At 40.6% G+C, this 27,170-nt stretch overlaps 1 protein-coding gene across 1 annotated transcript; it reads right to left on the reverse strand.

Moving 5' to 3' along the window:
- On the reverse strand, positions 1 to 24,698 carry fam20a (FAM20A golgi associated secretory pathway pseudokinase). Its single transcript, XM_041815281.1, has 11 exons — positions 24,071 to 24,698; positions 15,830 to 16,023; positions 12,084 to 12,134; positions 10,768 to 10,846; positions 8,802 to 8,894; positions 5,047 to 5,162; positions 3,174 to 3,354; positions 2,792 to 2,901; positions 2,624 to 2,705; positions 2,477 to 2,536; positions 1 to 694 (listed from the first exon to the last, which is right to left on the reverse strand). The coding sequence occupies exons 1-11, from the start codon at positions 24,436 to 24,438 to the stop codon at positions 424 to 426; spliced, it is 1,605 nt and encodes a 534-aa protein (XP_041671215.1). The 5' UTR covers positions 24,439 to 24,698; the 3' UTR covers positions 1 to 423.
- Positions 24,699 to 27,170: the final 2,472 nt, after the last annotated feature.

A 27,170-nucleotide genomic window follows, 5' to 3' on the forward strand; every position in this document is an offset into this window, starting at 1 on the left:
TTGAAATTCACCTGCATTTATTTGATCCAGTGCATCACAGCTCTTTCTGACAAATCTATCTCATTTGTTTCCGTTAAGAAATGGTCTCTTCCTGCTCCTTTATTTAAATTAACCTTCCCTGAACCTCTCTGATGTTGCAGGTGCTTGTGTTAAGAAAAATACTGGTCATAAAATGCACCCTTTGGGGATTTTATGACCATGAGAGAAACAAAAGGAAATAAAACTATGGCTCCCTCTGTGATAGGAATTCAAAGCCTGCAATGATTCACGTCCTGAACCTGCACAAAGAGATTCCTTCTAAACATTTCACAGCGCCTTCCATTTATGGGCTTGTTCCTTTAATCGAAACCATCTGAGCTTCATCCTGAAGTCTTCAAAGAGCAGCTATGAGGAGGAGGAGAGGTAGAGGCTCTTCATCCTGTGTTACCTGGCCTCCCTCATGTCTGTGTTTGTTTGAGGTGTCGCTGTAGATTTCACAAAGTCTCTTGTAATGACCTCGTCCTCGCCCAGACGCCGCACGCAGCGCTTCACCACTCGGAGGATCTTTTGTAACCTGCGGTCCAAAGCTAAGAGGTGGGGCTCTGTCAGGATGGGCCGTAATTGGTCCCCCTCCAAGGACTCCCTCATCACATCACTGAGCCTGTAGTTGTGTTTGGTCAGGAGCTGGAGGCGCACCAGAGTGGAGCGCTTTATCCTGAAGGAGGAGAAAGAAGGGTTAATTTTCCCCTTTATTATAAACGCACAAACACTAGTAGAGACTACGGGAGCTTTCACAATGACAGCTCGTGTCAGATACTCATGTTTAATGTTTTGTGTTAACATTTCAATATGCTAAACCAGTGAGAGAGGCCACCAAGACACCTAAGACTACTCTGAAGGAGTTACAAGCTTCTGCAGTTAAAATGGGAGAGACTCTGCATACAACAGCTGTTGCACCAGTCAAAACTTAATGAGAAACTGCCAAAGAGAAAGCAACTGTTGAAGAAAACTCATTCCATTTTAACCAGAGTACGCAAAAGGCTTGTGGGAGACTCCATGGTCAGGTGGAAGAAGGTTCTTTGGTCTGATGAGACCAAAATGGTGCTTTTTGGCTATCAGACAAGACACCAATCACTGCACATCACCACAGACACACCATCCCCAATGTGAAGCACGGTGGTGGCAGCATCATGCTGAGGGGATGCTTCTCTGCAGCTGGCCCTGGAAAGCGTGTAAAGGTAGACGGTAAAATTATGTGGCAAAATATTTCAAAATCCTGGACAACAATCTTATTCAGTCTGCAAGAGAGCTATGGCTAGGGAGAAGATTTATTCTCCAGCAAGACAATGACCCCAAGCATACAGCGAAAGCTACACAGAAATGGTTTAAAGACAATGAGGTGAATGTTCTGGAGTGGCCGAGTCAAAGCCCAGACCTCAATCCAACAGGAAATTTGTGGCTGGACTTAAAAAGAGCTGTTTATAACCAATCCCCGTGCAACTTTAGCAGTTTTGCAGAGAAGAATGGAGAAAATAAGCAGTGCCCAAGCCTGATTCACACAGATTCAGTGCTGTGATTGCAGCCAAAGGTGCACACATCCTCCTAATTCAGTGGTCTACTTAAGCTGCAAGATTACCGGTCTCTTCCTCTGCTCTGCAATTGCCAGCTCCATCCTGGATAAGCACTGTGCTCTCACTTTCAACCCACCTCCACCCCAGCCTCCACCTGTTGGCTCCAATTGAGGGTTTTAAGATGCTATCTCATCACTCATTTCTGCATGTAAAATAAATCTGTGAGGAGTGATGAAGTAAAGTAGAGAGAGAAAGTAGAGACCAGTTCGCTAAAAGTGGATAATGTTGGGAAGGACACCTTCCTTTGATCCAACAAGCTGGATCCATTTCTGGGAACTTAGCGAACTGTTGAAACCAATGGATGTTGACAAGTCCTGTGATGCTCAGCTGATGAGATCTTGAGCAGTGTTGGGCAGTATTACTTAAAAAAGTAACATGAACATTACTGCGTTACCTACTGAGAAAAGTAACACATTAGAGTATTTTTGCATAACCAAAAGAGTAATCCCTTTAACTATTTATTTCAGTTGTCTGTAGATGAAAGGACTCACAGCCTTGGTTGTTATTCTATAGATGAGTTTAAAGCTAAAAAAGTCTAACTCTGAAGCCGTTTTACATTACTCTTTTGTATGCCCATAATCTGACAACAAACTGGACAGAGGCATACAGTATTACACACAGGTTGTGCGTAATACTGTACGCCTAACTGAAATGGCAGAAGTTCAAGGGGGGATACATAAGGGATAATACAGCTGTCTTTACCCTCTGCAAGCATGCAGCTACGCAGCAACACTTCTGACACAGGAACTGTGTAGATTCTTAGTGCAGCTTCTTTCGTTATGTCCTTCTTTTTTTGCATCACAAAAGAGAAAGAAAATAGGGGAATAATCCAGGTATGAAAGCAACGCTAATAATGTTAAACTCACATGCAGCACTGAGACAGAGGAGCCAGGATGGACATTTCATCACGGGAGTGTTTCCCAAACCTGAACACAAGACATGAGAAGGGAGTTAAACCACAATTAAATTTCACATTTCAGAATAACTTAGAGCTTTGTGAGGTCTTTTCTTACCCTCTGGCATTGTCTAGGTGAAGAAGAAATCCCTCATCCCCAAATTTGGTAAAAATCTCATAGTGATGCCTGTCCATGTTGCCTGTGATGGATAGTAGCACCGAAAACTTTACAGAAAGTTTATCACTGATGGTCATGTAAGATGTTAGATGTCTTGGTATATCGTACCTATTAGGAAGTCAAAGATGGACATGTCAATGATGTTTAGGAGCCGGTTGCCTGAGTTATATGGATACATCTGCTTTATGGTGTCACAGTAGAAGGGATTCACCTCCCACCTTAAGGAGAAACATGAAAAGAAACTCTTATTCAGGTAATATAAGACTACATATACAAGGGAAACATTCTGAAATAACTGGTGAAAACTGTCTTAAGTTAGCATTATCAATATAGAGATACAACACTAAAGGACAGAGTATGTAATTTAATTTATAAAAAAGTCTGGTGGTTATTTTTTCCTTGTTTGTAACCTTTGTGGGTGTTGAGGCAAACGTAGAAAAGGGCAAAATAAAATAAGCAAATGTCATGTCTGCAGAGTTTATGCTCATACTCCTCTCGTCCACTGAAGGTGTAGGAGCGGATCCAGGGGTTGGGGATGGAGATTCGCGGGGCAATGCTGAGGCCGGGCAGGTAAGCAGACATGGAGCCCTCCAGGAGGTTGGGGCTCCCACACACAGCGTATTCTGTCTTACACACATACAGGCACTTGGCGAAGAAACAGGTGTTGTTTGCTGTGGGAAAGCAGTGAATGGGTTCAGTCTTTCTTTAAACTACTGATGAGTTTTACTGCTTCAAATATACATAAAAAAAGCCCAAAGAGGCTATGCACTTACATTAACTATCAGTACTTGATTGCATTTTAACTCTCTGCCAAACTAAAGAAGTCATTAGCATATGGGCTAATACGCTAAACAAAAATTGCTGCAAAATAATACTCTCATTTACCGTCCCACTGCTTTTGGTCTAAGCTAATTGCTAGTTAACTGGCAATATCTCTCAGTATTTTATTTTTCTTATTATCTTGATTTTTCTATGAAGGCCTCTGTAAAGCTTAAAAATAATGAAAACACTTTTTGGTAAGCTATTATCACTGCAAGATAAATAATTAAATAAAGGGATGAATAATAAATAGGAGATGCACGCTGAACGGTTCAAGCTGGATACCTTGGTAGTCATCAATTAGTTAAGCTAATTCTTAATGATTTTGTTTTATTTCAGGCTCTCACAACCACAACGCTCTCTAATCTAACGTGAACTAAGAACCAATAGCATCCTGTAGAAATATTGCAGTTTGGGTCTATTTTGATCTAGGAAATTGAAATAAAGTTACATGTAGGCTTAGTCAGGTTATACTCACATATAACTAAAGTGCTGAGTGATGACATCAGCACAGGAATATGAACACTGGCCTGCAAAGAGGACTGAAGGCTGGTGATGCCAGCACTGCCAATATCAGCCACAACTGTGGCTGTGATACCGTCTTAAAGAAATGGTGCATGATTCTGACTGGCTTCTAGAAGTTGACTTTAGAGGTTCAGACTTTATACTGTTATAATTTATATTTAATTAGATGAAAAAAATCACATAGGAACATCACTAAAATAAACAAATAAATCAAGTTTCTTTCCTCCTGCTTTTAGACTTTATGACCATCTCAGCAAGCTTAGAGCTAACTGCTAACAAGAGTTAGCTTCCTAGTAAAGGGACTTTTTCATTAATTTGTTTAAAAAAATATTATTTAAAACACAATCCAAAAGCAATGTCAGATATTTATGAGTTAATTTTCTGTAAATTTTTATTTATTATTACTTTTGAAAGTTTCAAGTTACTTCAGTGACCATTGTGATTTTTCTTTCTTTAACAGAGGGGTAACAACAATTTTGTCCAGGTGTGCATAAGCACTTTTTATTTTTTAGCTTTCCAGAGCCCAGTAACCAAAACAAACAGGAAATAGAAGAAAATATGGATGTAGCTTTTAAATCCCTTCAATAGGAAGCTAACTCTTACAGGCAGTTAGGTCATAATTTCAAATTAATCACCTCTTTTGTTTGGTCTTTATGCTAAATTAAGCTAATGTTTAGCTAACTATGCTAACTAGCTGTAGCCTACCTGCTAGCTGTTCTTGAGAGCTGCATCATTTTATTTTTTGTCATTTTCTTCTTGGTTTTTAAGTAGCCTAACTACATACCTAAAGACATTGAACATATTCTATGAAACTATGATGTCAAACATAAATGTAAATATTTTATAATTTCCGTCTGCCATCTTTAAGCTAACTTTGAGCTAACTGTCCCTGCTAGCTCCATTTGAGCAGACTTTAAAGCTGTAGCCTTCTTTCCTCTTCATCTCTTGTCTAACTAAGGTAGTAAATGTATTTTAAGATAGTAAGCTTTTCTTTTAAAGTGACTTTGTAGCTTTTTTACCAGGTGAGGTGAAGAAGACGCCTCGTAAATCGTCGTTGCGGGTGACTTGGAGCACCTCTCCTGTGAGGTTCACCAGTCTGCCAGACACAGGTGGGACCCTCCTGAAGTCCAGGATCCTGAGACACCGGTTGGAGACATTTAAATGAAGACCCCTCTAATGAAGTCATGGTGAACAACTTTACAGTCATAACATTTATAATTGCAAATTTGATAGAAACTCCCTGACATTAATAGAGTTCTTATACCTTGTTTAACAGAACAGCTATTAGATCGTTTTAGATGATACTTACCAATGACAGCATCTTTGTACCTATAATTAAGCAGGCTACATTCAGACATATCATCAAGGACTTACACTGTATCCCCCCGAGGGCCATATTTTAGTCATGACACGCAAACAGCAATCAAACAACAATCAGCGTGTGAGGCTGAATGGCGGTTTCTCCAACCCTCGGCATTCCTCAACCGCTGATTGCTGGCGATGATAATAAGAGCTTCTGGCAGCCACCACAGACACAACAGAGGGAAACAACACTCTGCCACAGATTCAAAACACCCCAACATAAATTAAAAATAGGCAAGAGCAGAGTAAAATCTACTTCTGCTATTTGTGTTTAGTGACAGAAACAATTGTATTCTGATGACTTCTTATTCTGATTTTCACTTAAGAAGCTGTTAGGCTTATCGTGATTGAGTTGTTGACGTCGGACTCCTGTTGTTTTGTGCAGTGAAACATTGATTTATAGTGTGTGTGGCTTCTTAATGATACAGTCTGGCTTAGATGACTGTGTTTCAGAGTGAATCACTGCAGTTTAGCTTATGTGAGATTTGACAAAGACGTGTGTGTCCTAGTGTTAGTCCACATCTGTGGTTTATGCTGATCAGTCGGTGTGGAAATCATGGGCTGGGTAAAGTGTTGCAATCTCTGTGTAGGCTGGCTGGTTTATTTGTTGGCACCAGTAGGCTTAGTTCTATATTTTTCTTAGACCATTTACAATTATCCAGATATTTGAAATGATTACAACTCCTTTGTACCAGTGCAGCACTGCTTGTTTATTTTAGAATATGGTCTAATTTTAGGGTTTGCTTTGAATCAATTTCAATTGCAGCTGCATTTACACATGCTTCTATTGCCTGTTTTGGCTGAAACATGTTGGCTACTTTTTGAGAGGTTGTAGTTGGTAAAACGTAACAAAATTGAAAAAGAGTGCCAAATGGAACAGATCTTTTTATCTGAGTAAAATTTCCTTCTTAAAAAATTAACCCACTTTTATATACCTCACCTTTATGATATTGAGGTCTACTCTAACTTAGGTAAAGATGTGCCTAGTGGTTGGAAATGCTAAAATGGCTAATTAATGGCTGACAATGCAAATAGCTATTCATTTAAAGGGTTTTGAGAAGGCCTTTTAGATTTAAGTTGAGCAAAAGAATGCACATTAATAAATTGTTCTGTCAAAATGTTTGTTTACAGATTTAGCACAGTAGCATTGCCTAGTGCTGACACTAAAATAAACACTAATCCAAATCAATACATACTATATTCAGAGGAGTATAGTTTTTGTTACCATCCCGGACAAGCCCCCAAGGTAACACTAAACTATACTTGTCAGTAAGAGAAAAGATAAATTATTATTACTCCACAAGTTCAAAGGAAATACATAAAATTGTATTGTTATAGTTTCTATAGTGAATGAATTTGTTTAATGGTTTATGTGTTTCTCTTCTATTATCCCAGATGTTCTTAAGCATCTATCTACCCGTTTGGTTAAAAGCTCATTTAAATTTAATTTAACTGACTATTCTTAAGAGGAGAAAATCCCTTGAAAACAGTCAAATTCCTCACAGGGTCAGTGTGTCAGCGGATATGATATGAGCTTGACATACTGTGTACAGCGTGGCTAACATTAGCAGCTAGCTCCCCCAGCCTTTGTTTCTCTTTACAGATTAATATTGTGCTTTAATGTGTGGCCTCTTTTCACTTTGGTTGAGTAGTTATATGTGAGTTCGACCCTCAACAGACTACATATAACTTTATTTCCATTTACTCCTTTAAAACTGTGACACTGTACTGTTCTTTCCACACGCTAACTGCTAAGCTACTGTCCGGTGAAGTGCCGTGGGAAAGCTTGGGTAACAATTCAGCAGTAAAAAGTAATAAGGCAATAAGTTTAACTGACTCGTAAATCTTGCACCCACTAACTTGATTAACAAATTTAACCATTTAACCACACATACCCCTAGTCCCAGACATCCTTACATCAATACAGTTTGATTAAAAAAGTTAGCTTACTAGTTGCTCTTTTTTTGAAAAATAAAATTTAAAAAAAGGGGTGAACAGTGGATGTGGAGGACCCCCATGTCTGTATCCGCCTTGGGCCCCAAAATTGTTAAGTCCACCACTGTGAGTCCACATGTCTGCATCTGTTCCCTGTGATGTTCTTAAACAGTCTTGTGTCACAAATCTTTAGTCTAAAGTGGGCGTAAGGAATTTGGAACTAATGGAGGCTGCCGCTCTTTTGCTGTAACGTGCTAATGTTTTGTGCTGCTTGCATATGATGGACCGTGATTATTCTCTTCCAATAGTTATGTGTTCTGTCGCCAGCTCTGATCCAACACATAACTACTTCAATGCCCCCCAAACCCCTTACTTGACATTTCCTAGCTGCATAGAGCCATGCTGCTCAGCTTTGCTGCTAACTATTTAATTGAATATGTGGGTGGCCCCATAATGCCCTTGGGCAAAGTGTTTAGATGTGTGTTAGATGTGTTTACATGTGTTTTTGGATGTTGATTAGTTGTTTTTTTAATGTTAGAAGTTATCCACTGAGTTATTAAGTTCATGCCTGTTGAATTTCATGTTTTTTAAGAAGAGCATTACCTGGCTTTGAGTGTCGCTCTACCTTTTCCATGTTAGGGGACACCTCACTTTGTCACAGGTGTTCAACATGAGGCGGCAAAGTCAAAGAAGTTTGACAAGTGTTAAAAATGAATACTATAAGAGAGTAAAATATCAATAATTTTCAAAACGTAAATTATACTAGTGCAATTTATATAAAATCAGGGAAAGTGTTACATTTAACACTACAGGAGTTTATTTAACACTGATGATTTTGATGTGTATATTTGCAGTAAACCAGCATTTTATGGATGCATTTCCTGAAAAAAGCTTTAAGGACAGTATAAAATCTAATGAATATCCATCAAATGAAATATTGCACCCAAAACCACATATTTGAACTTTGTAGCTGTGTTAAGTCTAAAAGTCCAGGGATTCATCCTTTAGAAACTTTGAAACTCTGTGAAGAATTTAAAGCACTGTACATCAGATAATTTTTGAAATATATCATCTGAACCAAATCAGTGGACCGAACAGTGTTCCCCTCAGTCTCATGCTTACTTATGCCTTTTTAAAAGCACTGAAAATCCGAATAACCAATTTATTTTCACTTATTTACATACTGTTGCTATAGCTATATTTGCGTGACACACTGTGCTTTCAAAATAAAAGGTAGATTGAGAGACATTTGTCACTCTTCAGTGTGCAACAGAGCTCTGAGCAATACATGAAAGATGTGGAACAAAACTAAAATTACCCTAAAGCACCTCTGCCAACTACAGTCAATGACAGGGCACATAAGTACTGCAATTCTAACTGCGATTTCAGCAAAACAAGCTAACCTTTCGTTATAAGTATGGTCATTTCAGCTGCAGTTACAATGACTATAATGAGACGAGAAGAGGAGGAGCCTCACCTGTCCAAGTGAAAGGCTGCTATCTCTGCATTATGTCTCTGGAAATCAACAAAGTAGAAAAAGTCCTCTGGAGTTTCCTCGTTCCTCTGCTGCCTGACACACACACACACATAATTACACACACAGTGAGTCAAAACACAGTAATCTGGCAGTCAGTAACAGTAGTCTACTATCAAAACACTAAATACCATCATTTGAACAGATCCTATGATTGTGTATGATTCTGTTCTGTTATATTATTATAAAAGTGTCCCCAAAATAACATTCATGTTGTCTCAGATTTTATGTATTTTAATTATAGTTTTGATCTATATTTTGTCTTAAACAAGGTGACAAAAGAAAAACCCTAACCCACACAGGTATCCCCCACTTTTCCACTCAAATCCAAAATGCAAACAGTATCTTAAATTTGAAGTGCAACTGCATTGTTGCAGTGCTGAAGTAATCAGCATTTTAAGCACTATGCTGCGCCCCCTGGGGGGAGCACATGGCCCACTTTGGGAACCACTGCCTTAACAGGTTAAAATCCTGAAAATGATGTAATGTCTGCTAGTCTTGAGCAAGTTTAAAGTTGTTTTAGGTGGACCAGAGGGAGTATCTGGGTCTACATAAATATACTTATGTGATCAAATCAATTTTTTTGCTAATGTTTGACATATCCAGGACTCTAATCACCACTGAAGCCCCACCCCCTACTTTTAATTACATGAAAAATAATTAATTTTTGGGGGGTTTTGTTTTGTAATAAATAGTGAAATTTATCAAATAATTAAACTGGCATTTAAAGAGTTAGAATCCTGAAAATTATCGAATGTTTGGTGGTTCTGAGCAAGTTTGAAGTTAATTAAATATTCATGAAAAAAGCAGAAAAAATATCAATATATATGATGATTTAGTAGTAGTTTTTGTGCATGTACATTTTTGCATCTAAGTTGTCCAGAAGGTAGTAAATTTTAGGAGGGCACAAGGGTTAACTACAGAAGACTGAAATGGGGAAATGGAGGTACATGGTCCTAAAGGAGGCACAAGCCATGAACAACTTGTTTTATTTGAGATCTCAGGGAAAAGAACAGCACTACCCACAATCCCATGGTGTCACAGCGTTGGCTCTGACTGGCGGAGCCCAGGCAAATGGCTACTATAAGTGGAGTCAGTGGTGTGGAAAAAGTGGGTAATAACTTCTGAGCTCTATGATGATTAAAGCTGGCACCTTGAACATTCCTTGCCTTCAGATCAGCCAGTAGAAATATTCAGCTGCAGTAGCCTGGTTTTAACCTGTAGAGGGCAGTCACTATACTTATTTCAAACACAAATGATTCCTCCATAGGGGCTTTGGAAGCATGGATAGCATCATTAGAATGGCACAACTGCAAGCTGCAAGAGGGAATAAAGGAAGTGGCTATGATTATGGTTCAGATTTTATCTAACTTTCTGTAGCCTGTGCCTCGTCTTGTCGTATATGACAACTTTTATCTCAGAGGGTTAACAACAGAAGATTGAAAAAGGGAAATGGTGGAATATGGTCCTGAAGAAGGCACAAGCTATAAACATTTTTTATTTAAGATCTGGGGGAAAAGAACTACACTACCCACAATCCCAGAGTGTCACAGCGATGTGTCTGACTGGTGGAGCCCACAGTAACTTGTGAATTTAAACTATTGGCTTCTCTTACTGACGTTAATAGTAATGGGAAAGGGGGGGCAATAACTGCTGTACCAGTAGAAAAATTCAATTAGCCTGGTTTCAACCTGTAGAAGGCAGTCAATATGCTTATTTCCAACACAAAATAATTCAAATACTTGCTCAGATGTTGAGATTTGGACATGAACTTATCAGCTATACCACTACATCCCAATAAAGGTTTTTGGCTGAAAAGCGGTCTGAGGGTTTGGTTACTCTTTAAATACAATGACCGACTGTGCTTAATGTTAACCATGAATACATCAAATGTGGATTCAGTCCTCACCTCATTGGTTTGAACATGGCTTTGGCAAAGTTTTGCATCTTCAGAGCCAGTTTCAGGTGATGCCCACTTGGCTTCACCACTGCAGAGAAGACAGACATCTTTGCATCAAACATTTAATTATGAAGAAAATGACTTCCTCTTTTTTTGTGGCAGATTTGGGCTTTGAAAACAAACACCGAGTATCAGCTATCTGAGTCAGTATTGGTTTTCCTTGTAATGTCCCAGAGACCAGTTCAAACAGGAGTATTTCCATGATCTGCCAGTTCCCCATGATACAGTAATTGGAGGTTTTGGTGGCACAGCTTGAGCCCTGCTCTTTTCTGTCTGCCTGTATATTATATCACAACATGAAGCCAGACTAACCACAAACACACCTCCCCCCTGCTGTGCTCTGTGAAACTGCAGTGTATTAATAGTTAACAGTCATATAAAACTTCCAATCATGTTTTTAACTGGAAATGACTGAAAAGAAGCATAAACAGCCTTTAGAAGATGAAAACTGTTGCTCTTTGGTAACTAAGAAAGAATTTAGATGTTAAATTTAGAGCAAATGCATGAACTTTTTTGCAGCATTTCCTCTTGGCACAGATCAATGTTTGTGCGATCAGTCACTTTAGTATGCACCCAAGGCACAAAAAAGAAAAGTATGCAAAGGCAGCAAAATATAGATAAAAAAGGTATTTTTTGTAAAAGCCAAAGGGAAAATGGGTAAATTAGAGGTGTTTTAGACACAATAATACGCCTAGATTATCATATTTCTGCATTAAAAGTGTGTACTCAAGCTTTAACACATGCATTTGTACCCACACAATGACAACCTTAGTAGTTTTACTTAAGACAACAGGTAGATGCATTACTAAATGATCCATCCGCTCGCAGCGCTAGACTTCATGTTGCTCAGAGTTTCAGAAAGAGATAGAAGCGTAGGTGGTGCATGTTGGAAACGTCGATTTTCCTCGCAGTGCATGCACATCAAACATTTAATTAAAGCTCTGCCTTTGAACACTAACAAACGCCTGGTTTTATTTGCCCCAGAGCAAGCGTCTCAAACTGACTGACAAATCTGAATTTTTGTGCCAAATGAAAGCACAGTTTTCACAGTCACAAAGGCAGCAGTGTGCTCACGTCTGATGGTGCTAATGAGCACAGCAGAAAGGAGAAAAAAACAAAGGGGATAGTCAGGGATCAAACAATCGTGCTGCAACAAGCATAACAAGCAGCTACACAGAGTTAGATATGAGGTAAACATCAAAGATAAAATCAAAACCAAACACAGAGACAAGCTTTGTCTGACTCTGTAGAGAAAATGAACTGACCTTGGGTGCAATCGCATGCTCCTTTCAGGGCCTTCTCATCCTGGGTGTAATCTGTAAGAGATTAAATGTTGTTAACTCATGATGCATTTGACATAGATCAGATTAAAAGTGTAACATGTAAAACTGGACAGTCCTTTACATATACAACTTTACAACATATAATCATCCCCTTCAGTTGAAGGAAACTGGAAATACTGCCTGGTCGTAATGTGCTTTAGTGAAGTTTCTAATTGCAGGACAGCGTATAATTCAGTGTTTGGTCAAAAGGAAGGGCTGGGGTGTTTTATGTGGTGCAAATTTTGTAAACAAGGGCTGACTGTGAGGCCTAATGACCTTTGACCTCCACAATCTAATTCGTTCATCCTTGAGTCGTGGAGGACATTTGTGCAAAGTTTGAAGAAAATCCCAACAAGCTTTCTTGAAAATTTGCAAACAACCAATGGATGTACATGAAGCCAAATGACATTGACCTTTGACCTATGACCTCCAAAATCTTATCAGTTCCCCCCTGAGACTGGCCAGACATTGGTGCTACATTTAAAGAAAACCCCATAAGGCATTCTGTAGATATTCATAAGAGCAGCCTGGAAATCAAAGGGAGGAACATGAGGCCTAATGACTTCTATTCAGTTCATCCTTGAGTCTCAGCAGATGTTTGAGCACTGTTTGAACATCCCTTAAGAGCATTTTTGAAATATTGTGATCATAAGCACAGGATGCACCTGGCCCAGTTACCTTTACCTTTGCCCTTTGACCTCCAAAACCTAATTGAGACTGGTCAAAAATTGGGGCAAAGTTTAAAGAAAATCCCCAAAAGCATTTACAAGAACAGCCAGGAAAACAAGGGATAAACATGTGATCCAGTGACATTGACCTTTGCGCTATGACCTCTAAACTATAATCATTTCCTCTCTGGATCAAGGTGAATATTTGTGCAAGGTTTGATGAAAATCCATCAAAGCATTCTTGAGACAATGCATTCCCAAGAATGACCAGAGTATGTATATATAGATGTATCAAAAAACATAAAACCTCTAGTCTTGGTCATACGGAGGAATATTAATAGGAATCTTAGGTCTTTGAAAGGCATGTAGCCTAGATTTTTCCTGGAGATAGAATGGACAGATACAGACAAATTGTTGTACATAGGTGAAATGCATCTAGATAGCATTGTTTTCTTTAAGTAATTACCTTCATTTTCAGAGATGGAGGGTACAGTCACTCTTTCATCTTTACTTAACTTCAGTATTTACTAAAAGGGTAGCTTCAATGGATTGATTTTTGCAGTAATGTGAAAAGCTTTCATTGTAACAGTTGCTCACTAACCCTACTTTAAATACTGGCCAGATGAGTACAGTATGCACTGATTTGATCAAAATGTAATATGTAGTGGTAAACAAATGCAAGGTCCATAATGAGCCAAAAATATCCAAATGTACTAATTTTGAAAAATCTCCAGTATGCATCTGACCATTCTACCTTGAATGTTGTTTATGACAATGCAGAGCATTAGCACTGTGTGTTATGTTTGCAGGTCTATTAACAGTATTTGAGGTGTTACACAGCTGTTACACGTCACATGTAAATGTCCATCCATGTGTACATCCTGAGGCTCTCTTTATACTATAAGCTGCTGCTACAAGGTGGCAGTGTAAGCCATTAGCTTTGATATCATTAAATTTCGTTTGACCAAAATCCAGCTAAGCCAGGCCCAGCATGGATAAGAGCAGTACAACGTCACTTCCTGCTTTCCAGTGTGAGCTTTTGGGGGAAAACAGGCGACAGGTCATAAAATACTGGTAACAATGCAAGTAAAAGCAATTTTGCTGTGTTTTGTGCCTTAACTTATTAACAAGCCATAATGTTAAGCATTTTTTGGTATTCTCGAATGGCAAAGTAGTGTTAGAGAAGAGTTCTGCGTCTTTTGGCTGAAACTAGAGAGGACTAAAGTGGGCAAATGTTGGATCGGTGCTGTGTTCTCAACAACTTTAAGCTAGCGATCACTCTGTAACAGCAGGAGCTGTAGCCTGTCTGCCTGTTAACAGGTTTGTCATTCACTAACTTATTAACCACATCAAAATGTTGAGATCCAACACACGTAATGTCTGTGATGTCGGTTTAAGACATCTCTAGTCACAAGATGGGACTGGTGGTCCAGTTTGACGGAGGGAGCCACACACTCATGTGCATACACGTCTTACATTATATGTCTAACTCACTGGCCATTGGATTTTGGCACACAATAACCGTTTAACTGTACAGTTTTCATATTTTAAGCTTTTAAGTCCCTAATGACCCAATCTTTCTCATTGACTGCTGTTCATTTATGTGGAATGTTTTCCCCAACAAAGGGAAGGGGCTGCTATTGTTTGGGCAAAATACCTGGATGGGTTGCTCTTATCTATTCTGCTAGATAATAACTGAGAGGCAGTCATACTTGTGTCCAACACAGTATCCAGCCTACAGTACATAATGCATTTACTGTGACCAACTGTAGTTGTAGATGTAGTAGACGGTCGTCTCTGTCATTTCAGCTCCTGTTCTTGTGTGTCTCCCAGATCTCTGATTACCATCACCTTTCCTCATTGCTCACCTCCACTGATTGTCTCATTAGCCAGCCACTTCATATACTCCTTTATCCCCCCTCCTCAGTGGTAAGGTTGTCTCCGCTATCCTTTATGAGTACATTGCTTTCCAACTGTTTCCCAGTTTTGCTACTGACAGTTCTGGCTGTCATTTTTTTGGCCTTTTCCTTTCTGGGTTTGTATGCAGTATCTGACTCTCTTCAGGTGTTTGACACAATTCTATCAATAAGGACTGAGTATCTATCCACTCCATCTTTGCATTTAGGTGTCAAGACCTTCACAGTATAACATCAAAACTGAATGGAGGGGAAAAAACAAGTAAAATAAGATATTTCCTTTCAAATTGAAACTAAGGCAAAAAGGTTTGGAAAACGGTTACTTCTGGTGAATGATGTTGATATCCTAGTGATTCTGTACAAAGGTGCCTAGTCATTTCTTTTCTGTAATGATTTTCCACGTGTCACAAAAGTTCAGGCATCCATCCATCCATCCTTTCAATCCTGCATCCATCTGTTGATCTTTATGTCCATCTATCCAATCATCCATCCATCCATCCCTCCGTCCGTCCATCCATCCACCCACCCCCCCACCCACACACCCATCTATCTATCAAACCATCCATCCATCCATGCATCTATCCAACCATCCATCCATCCACCCGCCCATCCATCTATCCATCCATCCATCCATGCATCTATCCATCCATCCATCCATGCATCTATCCATCCATCCATCCATCCATCCACCCACCCATCCATCTATCCATCCATCCATCCATGCATCTATCCAACCATCCATCCATCCACCCGCCCATCCATCTATCCATCCATCCATCCATGCATCCATCCAACCATCCATCCATCCACCCGCCCATCCATCTATCCATCCATCCATCCATGCATCTATCCATCCATCCATCCATGCATCTATCCATCCATCCATCCATCCATCCATCCATGCATCCATCCATCCATCCATCCATCCATCCATCCATCCATCCATCCATACATCTATCCAACCATCCATCCATCCATCCATGCATCTATCCAACCATCCATCCATCCATACATCTATCCAACCATCCATCCATCCATCCATGCATCTATCCAACCATCCATCCATCCATCCATCCATCCATCCATCCATCCATCCATCCATCACCTGCACTAACGACCGTCATGCTCTGCATTTCGTTGAGTAGTTTTGGGATTGCGGGGTCATCCCTGGCGTACAGGGCATAGCGGTTGATTCCCAGGTGGAACTTCACCCAGCTGGCATCAGGATCATAGGTCACCTTGTGCTCGGTCACAGTGATGTTGGACACAGCTGCTGCCTCACTGTAAATCTTCATATGTCTGGGAAGAAAGAGAAGTCTTTAGTGGATGATCTTAGTTATATTTAGATTTAAACAAAGCATACAGTTTGGATATGTCAAGTATTCTCATACATTCTGTTCTTTAGAGTTCTTGTGAATGCTTTGCAGCTGACTGAAAAAGACCAGAGCTCTGGCTGTGGTCTAGATATGCTTGGATTGCTTGGATTTAGAAAAAAATCAGCTCCTTTTAGAGGCAGTATTTTACTTTGGAAGGACTACAGAGTAACAACGCCAAAACTCCAAGGCAAAGTGGATTTGACAGATTTTTCTCTGCAGCAGGTCCTACAAGAAAATTGTTTTAATACATATGAGGAAAGGATATTCATTTAATGTCTTTTACAGGCAATCTGAAGATGTTTGCAAAAAAGTTGGGACACCATGCTGTTCAGATTTGCTGAATCTTTTCTTATGCGCTGCTGATGATAAAATCAAGGCAGTGCTCTCATGGTACATTGAAAAGCATTTATCTTAAAATGTTGTATGTTTTTAGGGCTGTCTTTCACAGAGTGGTGAACCCCTTCCCATCTTTACTTTGGAAAGACTCAGCCTCTCTGATATGCTGTTTTCAAACCCAACCATGCTACTAACCTGTTTTAGCTAAAATGTCCATTTAACTCTCTTCCTAGTTATATATTTTACCCTTTGAAACCCATGTAGCAGTTTTGCATGATTAAGATTTAAAAAGTCCTATTTATCTCAGCCTAGTGACTGTGAAAACACTCAGATCAGCCGCTGTTTAACAGTTGCCATGATAGATACTGTCTCTTTAGACCCCCATCCCTACAAGCCCACTTTCTTCTGACTGGGAGGCTGCCTTTGTTCAGTCATGTCATGTCGCAAAGAGACATACAGAAAAGGCTTTGCATTTAAGTGGTAACTTCAAGGGAATGCCGCTGCTTGGCAATGGTAAAACAGACTCAAGACATGCTGGCAATTTAACCATTTATTTGAGTGGAAGAACCATACACAGCCACAACAGCCTGTCACTTCCTCATCATGCAGGTCACACACTGCTTTTGGATAGCAATCTCATTCTTCAACCAGCATTTGTCACAAGTGAGCCAATGTGGTTATGTTGGTCACTTTGGCACGCCCAAGCTGATCCCACAAGTATTCAGTGGGGTTGAGGTCAGGACTGCTGGCAGGTCATCCATCTTCTCCACTCCCAAATTCTGAGAGGTAGTCTCTGATAAACATTGTCACCTTGGAGGACAGAGTTTGGTCCCAGACTGTGGAGGCATGGGATTGCCACTGGTTGCAGATTTTCATCTCAATATCTCTCTGCATTGAGATTGCCTCCTAATATGACAAGCCTCATTCTTCCAGAGAGCCTGTCCCCAATATCCCCGGTTATATGGATTTGGCATTTGGAGATGGTGCTAGGGCTCAGTGCAAATTATTCTGCAACTTGGTTTTTCAGAATACCAGCTTGATGTTGTCCTATCCCATGGGCCCTTAACCTGACATGCCAGAAAGCTTCAATAGGAAATGTTTGAGAAAAGGCAAAGGCTTTGAAAAAAACTCGGAGTGTGATTGGGTGAATGTTCTGTCTGTCACATCTCTACAGGCCAATCAGAGCAACAAAAAATGTGACGTAGCTGCTATTGAGCTGTGCGTGTGCAGCTACTGAGGAATAACGCGAAACGTGGCGACTGTAGACATGTAAGTACTCGACTTTTGTCGTTTTTGAAAAGAAAACAACTCACTGCTGTTTTTTTCTTCTTTTAATGAAGAAATGTTGTCAAGTTCTGATAAAACTGCCGCTTTAGCAGCATCCACGCTAATCTCTTCCTCCACAACTACACCAGCTTTAGCTGCTGTTTGTTTACGTCACGACTCTGCTGCTTGTTTACGTCATGACTCTGCTGTGCCTGAAAGTACTGCCCCTCATCGCTGATTGGTCCTGTCACTTTCTAACCGGGCCCAGACGGTTCAGATGGGAGCTTAACAAGATGAATTTGCCAGTGAAAAACAAGGAAACAGGCATATCCATCTGCTTTGCAAGGTTAACGGGCCTTATCCTGATCAGTTAAATGTGGCATACCGATTCTTGGAGCAGAAACCTACTGACCATTGTTTGCTGACTACCACATGCTCATAGGTGCTGACAATCAGGTGTGAATCAGGAACCGTACTGTCAGAACCTTGAGGTACCAGAGGCTCAAAACAAGAGTCAATAGCAACAGCAGAATAAGCTGTTTGGCATTGGCAGAGAAGATCTGATTTTCATGGGTGCAACCCACATACTCAGCTCTGCTGCTCATCCCACTAATGCATGTTCCTCACAAATGAGGCACAATTTAAAAGGGAAATACACAGGCTTTCTGATGGTATAAGATTTATTGACAAGAAGCATTGTTAGTAGGGCTGACAGCCTCAAGTCGATTGGTCGATTAATTGGTCGATGACCTCATCTCCGACCAAAATCCAATTGGTCGAACAATCGCACGTGCTACTTTAATTGGAAGAATCCATTTTTTGCAGGGGTGAAAAGGGAGACGTCATGTGTTATTATTTTTTCAGTTATCTAATGTTACAAAATATATTTTCCAAAAAAAATAACTATAAATATAACTATTCAAATATAAATTACTTGTGCCTTTAAGGGTAATTAATTACAAGTTAAATACCCAGAAAGTAAAGACGTCACTAAGACCCTCCCACCAAAAGCCCATGTAGCACATTTATACTCTGTTTCCTGTTAATTGACAACATGTCAAAAAAGTCAGCAATGTGGTAACATTTTGTTAAAAAGGATGATTTTGGTCCGTCCCACCACCAATCAATTAATTGATGATCTGGTGTGATTTTAGTCAGCCAAGTAATTCTTTGGTTGACTACAGCCCTAATTGTTACAACAAAGAAATAACCTACCAAACACAAATTTTCTTACTTTTTGTGCTAAGTTTGTGTTAAAACGAAGTTGGCGATGGATTGCCACAGCTCCTTATGGTTCTAGCTCCTTATCTTTCCCATACTTTGGTAGAAAATGAAGTCCATGCTGCACTGTATCTTAAAACATCGTCAAATACATCTCAACTTGAAAACTGGTAGCCTCAGAAAAACAAGGTTGAAGCTGAGATTAGACTACAATATTTTTGTGTCTGTTACGTTGGTCACTGTGTCAGAATAGGCGACCACAGATTTTACGGACAGACATAGCAGTCTACTAGGAGGTCCATGACCAGTCAATGTGATGACATTAGAAGAAAGAGTGGCTAGAAAATTAAATTATAATAATAATTATAATAATAATTAGTACATTAAATTTGACTGCAAACAACCATATTTACTATCTAAATGTTGAACCTTCTCATCACTCATCTTTTGCCATTTTATTTGTTTACATTTGTGACAGCTGTGTGTTCAGAACACTCTGTGCTCTTACTGTTGAGCCAAAGAACAAATTGTAGAGTTAAGGACAAAAAATTAGACATGGTAGACTTTCTGATGGGAGGTTTCGAGATGTCTCAGATGTGTTCTTGATTTTTGGTCTAATGACACAGGACATGAGATGAAACAACAGCTTTTTGAAGACAACAGGTCCTCAATCCCTCAGGTTAGGCCATAATTGTGCTGAAAGCATGTAGGCTTTCTACAGTCATGAATGCTATAATAGTGGAGGCATCTATATACTGTAGTCTTTGCTTCTTAACACTGTAGAGATGACCACATTTGAAGACATGATTTATGATGGCACAGAACCCAGATGGGGATAACACTGAAAAAACGAGGGCCCATATTCAGAAACAGTCCAAGAGCAAACACTGAGCAACAACAGCACAGTCATTTTCATTTCAGTGAGGATCTTTACTTGACCTGGTTACTGGGAGTGAAACATTTTTTTCGAAGCTGTGATCACTTAAACTAAAAAAAGACAACACATGTCTCATTTTGCTCTAAAGACAATCCAAAATAGACTAAAATGTCTGCATTAATATTTGGATATTCGACTTGCTGTGATTCCGTAAAATTATTCCTCACATTAATTACAAAACATTTCTACATTTTCTCCTCTAATTAAGAAACTTTTAAGTCTTTTTAAAATCCTCTTCACCACTAACAAATTTGCACCAGACAATCTCTGAAGGACTTGGATGCTTTGTGAATAACTTTCATCTTTACAAAGATCTAGACTTTAACTTTGAGGGGAAATTCTTAGAAAATGTCATGAGTCAAGAGTTTTCTTAGAGTTTCATCACTCAGAGCAACTCTTTGGACTTAGAGGGCTTTCTAAATATGGCCCCATGTGTTCAGAGATGTTTTGAAGACTGAGAGATGATTCAAACATTCGTATAGTTTCTAGTGTAAGACTCTCCCCATGTTTGGTATCATTATCCAACAGTAAAATGCCAAAAACACGATTTAGGAACAATTGTTTCCTCCCTGCTTGTACTCTAACCTTCTTTGGCCCAGTTAACCGTGAGATGTTTCAGCAGGTTTTTTTTCAGAGATTTACAACTTTTCTTACATTTTGTTGACAGTGTCCAAACTTTTTTGAAACATGTGGAAAAATTCAAAATAAGCATACCATTTTCAAACAAAGTGATATCGCTTAACTTCAGAATTCGATATGTTGTCTTTGGGCTATTTTCCAATTTTGTTTGGGGTTTTAATGTTTGTATGGAGGCCCAAGAGGACGTGCATCCAAATACACTATATGGACAATAATATTTGGCCACCTGACCATTACACCAACAGAGACTGGAATGACATTGTATTCATATACATGTACTTTAATGTGGAATTGGCCTCCTTTTGCGGCAATAACAGCCACCACTCTTCTTGGAAAGCTTTCCACAAGAGTTTGGAGTGTTTCTGTGGGAATTTGAGCCAATTCATTCCCAAAGTGGTGACCCACTTTTTAGAAGGTACAAGCTATTGTTACCCAACAACTTTGTTTTCAGTACATTATTGCTTATCAAGCCTGCTTCCTGCAACGTCCTCACCTGATTGGTTGAGCTAATAACAGGTGCAAGCTTGGATAATCCAGACTCATTCTGGTCCTAACCTGGCATTTTCTGATTCATTTGATTCATTGAAGGGCTCACTTTACCTCTGTCACATAGGCTTTCATTGCATATTCAGCCCCTTGGGCCTTCAGTGGCTGTCTGGTCTGGAACAGTGAATTTCAAGCACCCATGATTGTGCCTTTAAGTCTTTTGCAATCCAGTGGCTGGTAGTCTTGTTTTGTGTTTTTATGGTGGAGAAGGCGAGTTTGGTATAGTGGAGCTCCCTCGTGTGGTTATAATGTTTACTGCAAAGATAAATGTTCCATTAAATACTCCAGCAAAAACATTCTGAAATCTCATTCTGCGACCCAAAAAAATCTTTTGCAACCCACCCAAGAAACCCAAGGAATAAAATCTACGTTGAATTTTGGTGGCAGTGTGTCACTTTTTCTTCTCTCTTGGATCCTGGGGGGACTCCACTTTTCTTAGGTACATGTAGGGGGGCTCCAAGGAAAAATGGTTGAGAAACACTGCAGTAGAGCATTGATGAGGTCAGGCACCAATATTAGACAAGAAGACCTGGCCCACAATCTCTGTTCCAGTTCATCCCAAAGGTTCAAGGCTGAGGTAAGGGCTCTGTATGAGCCAGTCAAGTTCTTCCACACTGAACCATGTCTTTATAGTCCTTGATTTCTTCACTGGGGCACAGTCATGTTGGAATATAAAAGGGCCTTCCCCAAACTGTTGCCACAAAGTTGGAAGCATAGGATTGCCCAAAAATATCTTGGTAGCCCAAACCCTGAAACAGGCCCATACCATTATCCCTCTTCCACCAAACTTCACAGGTGGCACAATGCAGTCAGGATGGGAATGTTCTCCTGGCATCCCCTGAACTTAGACTCACCCATCTGACTGCCAAACAGAAAACAGATTCGTCACATCACAGAACACATTTCCACTGCTCCAGTGTTGTTGTTCTCCATCCAACGTTTGGCATTGGACTTGGCGATGTGAGGTTTGTATGCAGCTCCTCAACCATGGAAACCCAGTCCAAGAAGCTCCCGCTGCACAGCTTTCGTGATTAAATTAATGCCACTGGAAGTTTGTGGTTCTTCAGCTATGGAATCAGCAGAGTGTTGGCGACTTTTACAGTACGTACCATGCACCTTAGCGGTCGTTGAACCCACTATGGGATGTTGTGGTCTTCTGCTTCATGGCTGAGTTGCTGCTGTTCCTGAATACTTCCACTTTCCAATGATATCACTAATAGAGATGAAGATCATGAACCGTCTTATTGCAAAGGTGGCTTCAATCCCAGTACCACGCTTCAGAACGACACATTTTGATTCAACAATGTTTGAAAATAGAGACTGCATGGTTAGGCTCTTGATTTTATACACCTTGTGGCAATGGGTCTGATTGAAACACTTGAATTAAATCACTAACAGGTGTGGCCTAATACTTTGTCTGTAAAGTGTATTTAATTTTGCCCAAATTTCCAATGATTTAAGTAATTTTTTATGAGATGTGGACTTTTGACTTGATATTCTTTCTGAATAACAATACTGGTTTCCCCAGAAACATTAAAAGCTTGTAAGAACGCATGTCTTCTTAGGGCTTCCATATTTTTTTTTGTCAAATTCTGTTTCCTTGAACTTATTCCACCCTGTCCCAACTGTTTTGGAAACATGGTTGTTTAACCTGCAGCCGTATATTTCATTAAGATTTTATTTTATTGGCTATCATGATGGCTCTTGATTTTAAAAGCAGTCATGGACGTATTTAAATTTCCACAGCCTCCTCTCCCTCTCTTCTGCGCTATACTTAAAGCCCGAGGAAGAATAATGTAAGACCAAAACAAATAAGCCTGTGGTTAGAGAGCAGCACCACTTTGCCGGAGCCGACCGCACTGAGTGGGACGGTCATCGCCCAACCCAAACAAACTCCAGCATGAGCTGGATGGAGTGCAAAAGAAGGGATAAAAATACAATTTGTGCAATGGTCAAAGGCCAAAATGATGGATGAAAAAGAAAATCCAATAGAGGCGAGCCACAAGAAAAGTCTAACAGGTTTATTCTTGCAATAATTTGGAAGAAGATTTACATGCAGGTAGAATAATCTAAATTGTTCATTTGAGCAGCCTAGTGTTGGGATGCTGTTGCAATGTTTTGCAACCCTTAAACAAGCCTCAAGGTTATCCATTGTCTTTGTGCACATTCACAACACAGCAAAGACAAGATCCAATCCTCATATTTCTTCCTATTTTCCGCTGAAAGCGCCCAAAATGTGTATCACCATAGAGAGACGGCCTCACAAGCCAAGACAGCTCTGGCTCCCACAGATTAGCACAAGCTTTAGCAGCTTTAAATCCCTGTTTACCTTCAAGAGAACGCTACAGTCGCCAGCTCTCAAGGATGACATGTTTGTGAGGGATTTTTCCTCTGCCACTAACCCACTCCACATTCTGACTTTTATGACGCACAGAATTGTCTTAACACACCCAGACGACTCTGGGTTGTGTAATTCTATTATCACGAACTAATTCACAAGTGTGTTTACGTACACGGATGTGTGTTTGTCTGTAATGTCACTGACCCGGCCCCTGTGACCACAGTCAAGCCTCGACACGTGCTTTTCCAAGACAGAGCTCTCCTCTTTCACAATGAAAGTTGAGTAAAGCAAAAATCAGATGTTGCTGCAAAACTGACTTAAAGCTCCTGTAAGGAACATTGTGCAATGTTTTGTGCAACCTGTGAAAAAAGAGGCTCTTTCTATATCTATAACTAAAATGTCAGCCTGCTTTATTTTACCAGTCAAATGAATCACTCACCTTGAATTTTTGCCATGCAAAATGTCAAAAAGCATGCTGTTAACGTTAGCTGATACCTACCCTGCAGCAGCAGCTTTTATCCATTGAAAGTAACTACTTAAAGAGAGTTTGTCTTTATGCGGATGATTCAGCTTGCTTTTCTAGCTCGTAAAGAGCCATCAGTAGTAATTCTAGCTGCTTTCATTTCCACATAAAAACTCCTCACAGGGGCTTTAATTGTTAACAAAATGCCGTCTTAATCTGACCTTTCCCAGCGTGTCACCTTCCTCTTGTAGTACTCCATCAGCTGCGCCACCTGCAGCAGCCTCTCCTCCGGCCCCATCTCCGGAGTCTGGATGTTGTACAGAGGATGAGCGAACAGCCTTTCAAGCTTGGATACACCATCATCTGGCACTGATGCAGTGCCATCCAGGGGCGGCACTGACGTCCAGTTGGACAGCCGAGGGGTGGCCAGACCCCCGAGTTTGGGGAGGGTGAAGTTTTTCGCTCGGCACGAGCAAGAGTGACTTGAAAATATCCCCGCGCTCCGCAGCTTGGGCAGCAGGATAAAGTAGAGGTCAGCGGAGAAGATGGCAGTGAGGGTCGCGGCTAAGACAAGACGGTCTCTCCTCATTATTTAAACGAGAGAAGGAAAGAGGGAAAAAAAAGACTGTCTTTGCTATTTCCTGGATGTTATGGCATCACTTGACAGAGAGAAGCAGTCAGATGTTGGTCCAAGTCTTTCTCTCCTCTGTCTGTCTGCTCCCTCCAGCCTCACTTCTTCTTCTTCTCCTCCTCCTCTTCTTCCTCCTCCTTCTTCTTCTCTGGCAGCTGAGCTGAGAGCGAGCATGTGTTCGCTACAGTCACTGACAGTTTGGCTGCTTCCAGGGACCTGCTGCTGGAGAGAGAGAGAGATAGTAAAGCGAGAGAGAGAGAGAGAGAGAGAGAGAGAGAGAGGGTGTGTGCATGCAGGTATGTAAACAGACATTAAATGACGGGTTAGCAGATTGAGAAGGAAGGCAATGACTGGGATAGAAAACACTTACACACATGCTGTAAGAGTAGGCTTTTGCTGCTTTTTGCAACACTTTCTGGCAGTAATATTGAGACGCTACATGCCGTGGTTTTAAAGGTGTTTGTAAAAATGTGTAAAACTTGCCTTGACATTCCTTATCTTCCATGAAGACGCAAAGACAGGAGCCCCTTCCTTCTGTCATCCTCCTCGCTTACTTTCACTCCTCCTTCATCCCATCGACTCTCCAAATCCCTCCTTTCCTTCTTTACACTTTTATCCTCCTCTATCTCTATTTCCTCTTCTTTTCTTTTCTATCTCTGCCTCTTTCGCCACAGAGCTCCGGTCTGTTTCGCTCCAGGCAAAAAATTCCCAGCTGCACTCTCCTTCCTGCTGCACTTTCCCACACATGACTCCCCTAACTTTCTCCCCATGTCACGCTGATCTGCAGAGAAACGCATGTTTTTTAGAAAAGCTGCGCTGGGGGAAAATGTTCAAACTCTTGCACAACTTCAAATAAGGCAGAAGTGAGACCTCCCCTCGTTCACAGGCCACCTTTTCTTTCCTCCCTCCCCCTCCCTCCCTTCCTCCCTCTCTGATGCCCGTGAAAACACACAGCGTGTAAATGTCGCTCTAAAAAGCCTAAAGCAGCTTAATTCTGGAGCAAATGAAGAGCTCGCAGGGCATTTCCCAGCCTGCATCTGTGTTGTTGTTTCTGTGGTATTTTGGAACATCTGTCGTCTGTTTGTGTGTGGAAGCCTGGCAAATTATGCATCAGTGTCTGGGAGTTGTTCTCTGGGGTGTTTCAGCCTCTAAAACATGTCGAGTGTAGGCTCTGATAATGTCATAAGACAGAATAAGGGAAGATTTAACCTTCCATTTAGACGTGCATCCACACTTGAAAACACAAAAAGATTCAGGGTTAGTGTGTCTACTACTGGAAGATTTTATTTCCCCCCAAAACCACAGCTATGAAACCAACAATAAACATGCTTTCTTTTGTTTTTTTTTTGGCCAAATACATGATGTCAGAATTTTGTTGTCATCAACATTACAAACCCATCTATCTATCCATCCATTTTCTATACCGCTTATCCCGTTCAGGGTCCCTGGGGGGCTGGAGCCTATCCCAGCTGTCATTGGGCGAGAGGCGGGGTACACCCTGGACTGGTCGCCAGTCAATCGCAGGGCTGACATACAGAGACAGACAACCAGGCACGCTCACACTCACAACTACGGCCAATTTAGACTCACCAATTAACCTAATGAGCATGTTTTTAGTGGTGGGAGGAAGCTGGAGTACCCACGCGTGCACGGGGAGCACATGCAAACCGGGAAGCAAACCAGGGACCTAATTACAAACTTCTACATTAATTTTTTTAAAAAAGAAAAACTTTTGCACAGGTCTGCATAGCAAAGCTGCTATGACAAGACATGAAATGTTTAAAGGTTTCTTGACGGTCACAGAGTTACTCTGACGACCACCACTTGGTATCTCAGGGTCTGCCCTTCAGTGGTTAAAGTCCTACTTCTTAGGGAGATGATGTCATGGAGGGGAAGAGTGCCCATACCCCATGTCTTATCATCTGGGGTTCCTCAAGGCTCAGTGTTTGGTCCCCTCCTTTTTTAGTATACAAGACTGCACTTGTGAGGATAAAACCACGTGGTTTAGTCACTTAGGTGTTATATATTAAGCTTGTGAATGCACCCATATCTCATTACACTTTATGCCACTTCATGCCTTTGGTTCACAAGTTGGTCCACTTTGCTTGAACCAGTGTTTGTTAGCGGAACTGACCTAGGTCATTAGCAGAGTCATTGACCTAGTTACCAATCAGAAACATTCAACACTGCAGCCCCCACCACACCTTGTTCCTTTCCCTTTGAAAAGTACTTCCCCCAGAGCAGGGACTCTTCAAGGAGTGTTTTTTTTTTTTTGCAACAGAACTAAAATAAGATCCTGGTTCCTGTGGTCAAAATAGCACTGAGTTCCTCAAAAGACCCATAGTTCTTGGGGAAAGTGCAGTCCAAAAGCACCTTATGCTAACCACAAGAATGCTAATATCTGGGCATAAGAGTCATTGGCAGAGTTGTAAACCTACTATGGTGTTTTTCCATTACATTGAGTGGCTTTGCACGACTTGATATGACTCAGCACCCATAACCTGTTTGAGGGTGTATCTAGAGCTGGTGACGTGGCGTTTTGAGTCAACAAAGTTGAATAGCTGTGCTTAAGTAAACATTGTTTTGTTCAAGATTCAGCCATTGTTTCTACTTCAACCTTTCCTCTTTTCTGTTGGTAATCCAGAGGGTATTTCAAACTTTGGTGCAGTGGTTGCTACTTAAACACGTCT

The sequence above is a fragment of the Cheilinus undulatus genome, linkage group 20, assembly GCF_018320785.1.
Source record: "Cheilinus undulatus linkage group 20, ASM1832078v1, whole genome shotgun sequence".
In the NCBI taxonomy this organism is placed as follows: domain Eukaryota; kingdom Metazoa; phylum Chordata; class Actinopteri; order Labriformes; family Labridae; genus Cheilinus; species Cheilinus undulatus.

What these genes read in the sequence shown, in the direction of transcription:
- fam20a (XM_041815281.1), bottom strand. Translation starts at nt 24,438, where the DNA reads ATGAGGAGAGACCGTCTTGTCTTAGCCGCGACCCTCACTGCCATCTTC. An exon ending in CATGACGGTCGTTAGTGCAG is followed by an intron (nt 12,135 to 15,829) that starts GTGATGGATGGA and finishes AATCTCTTACAG; the next exon opens with ATTACACCCAGGATGAGAAG. An exon ending in CATCTTTGACTTCCTAATAG is followed by an intron (nt 2,706 to 2,791) that starts GTACGATATACC and finishes TATCCATCACAG; the next exon opens with GCAACATGGACAGGCATCAC.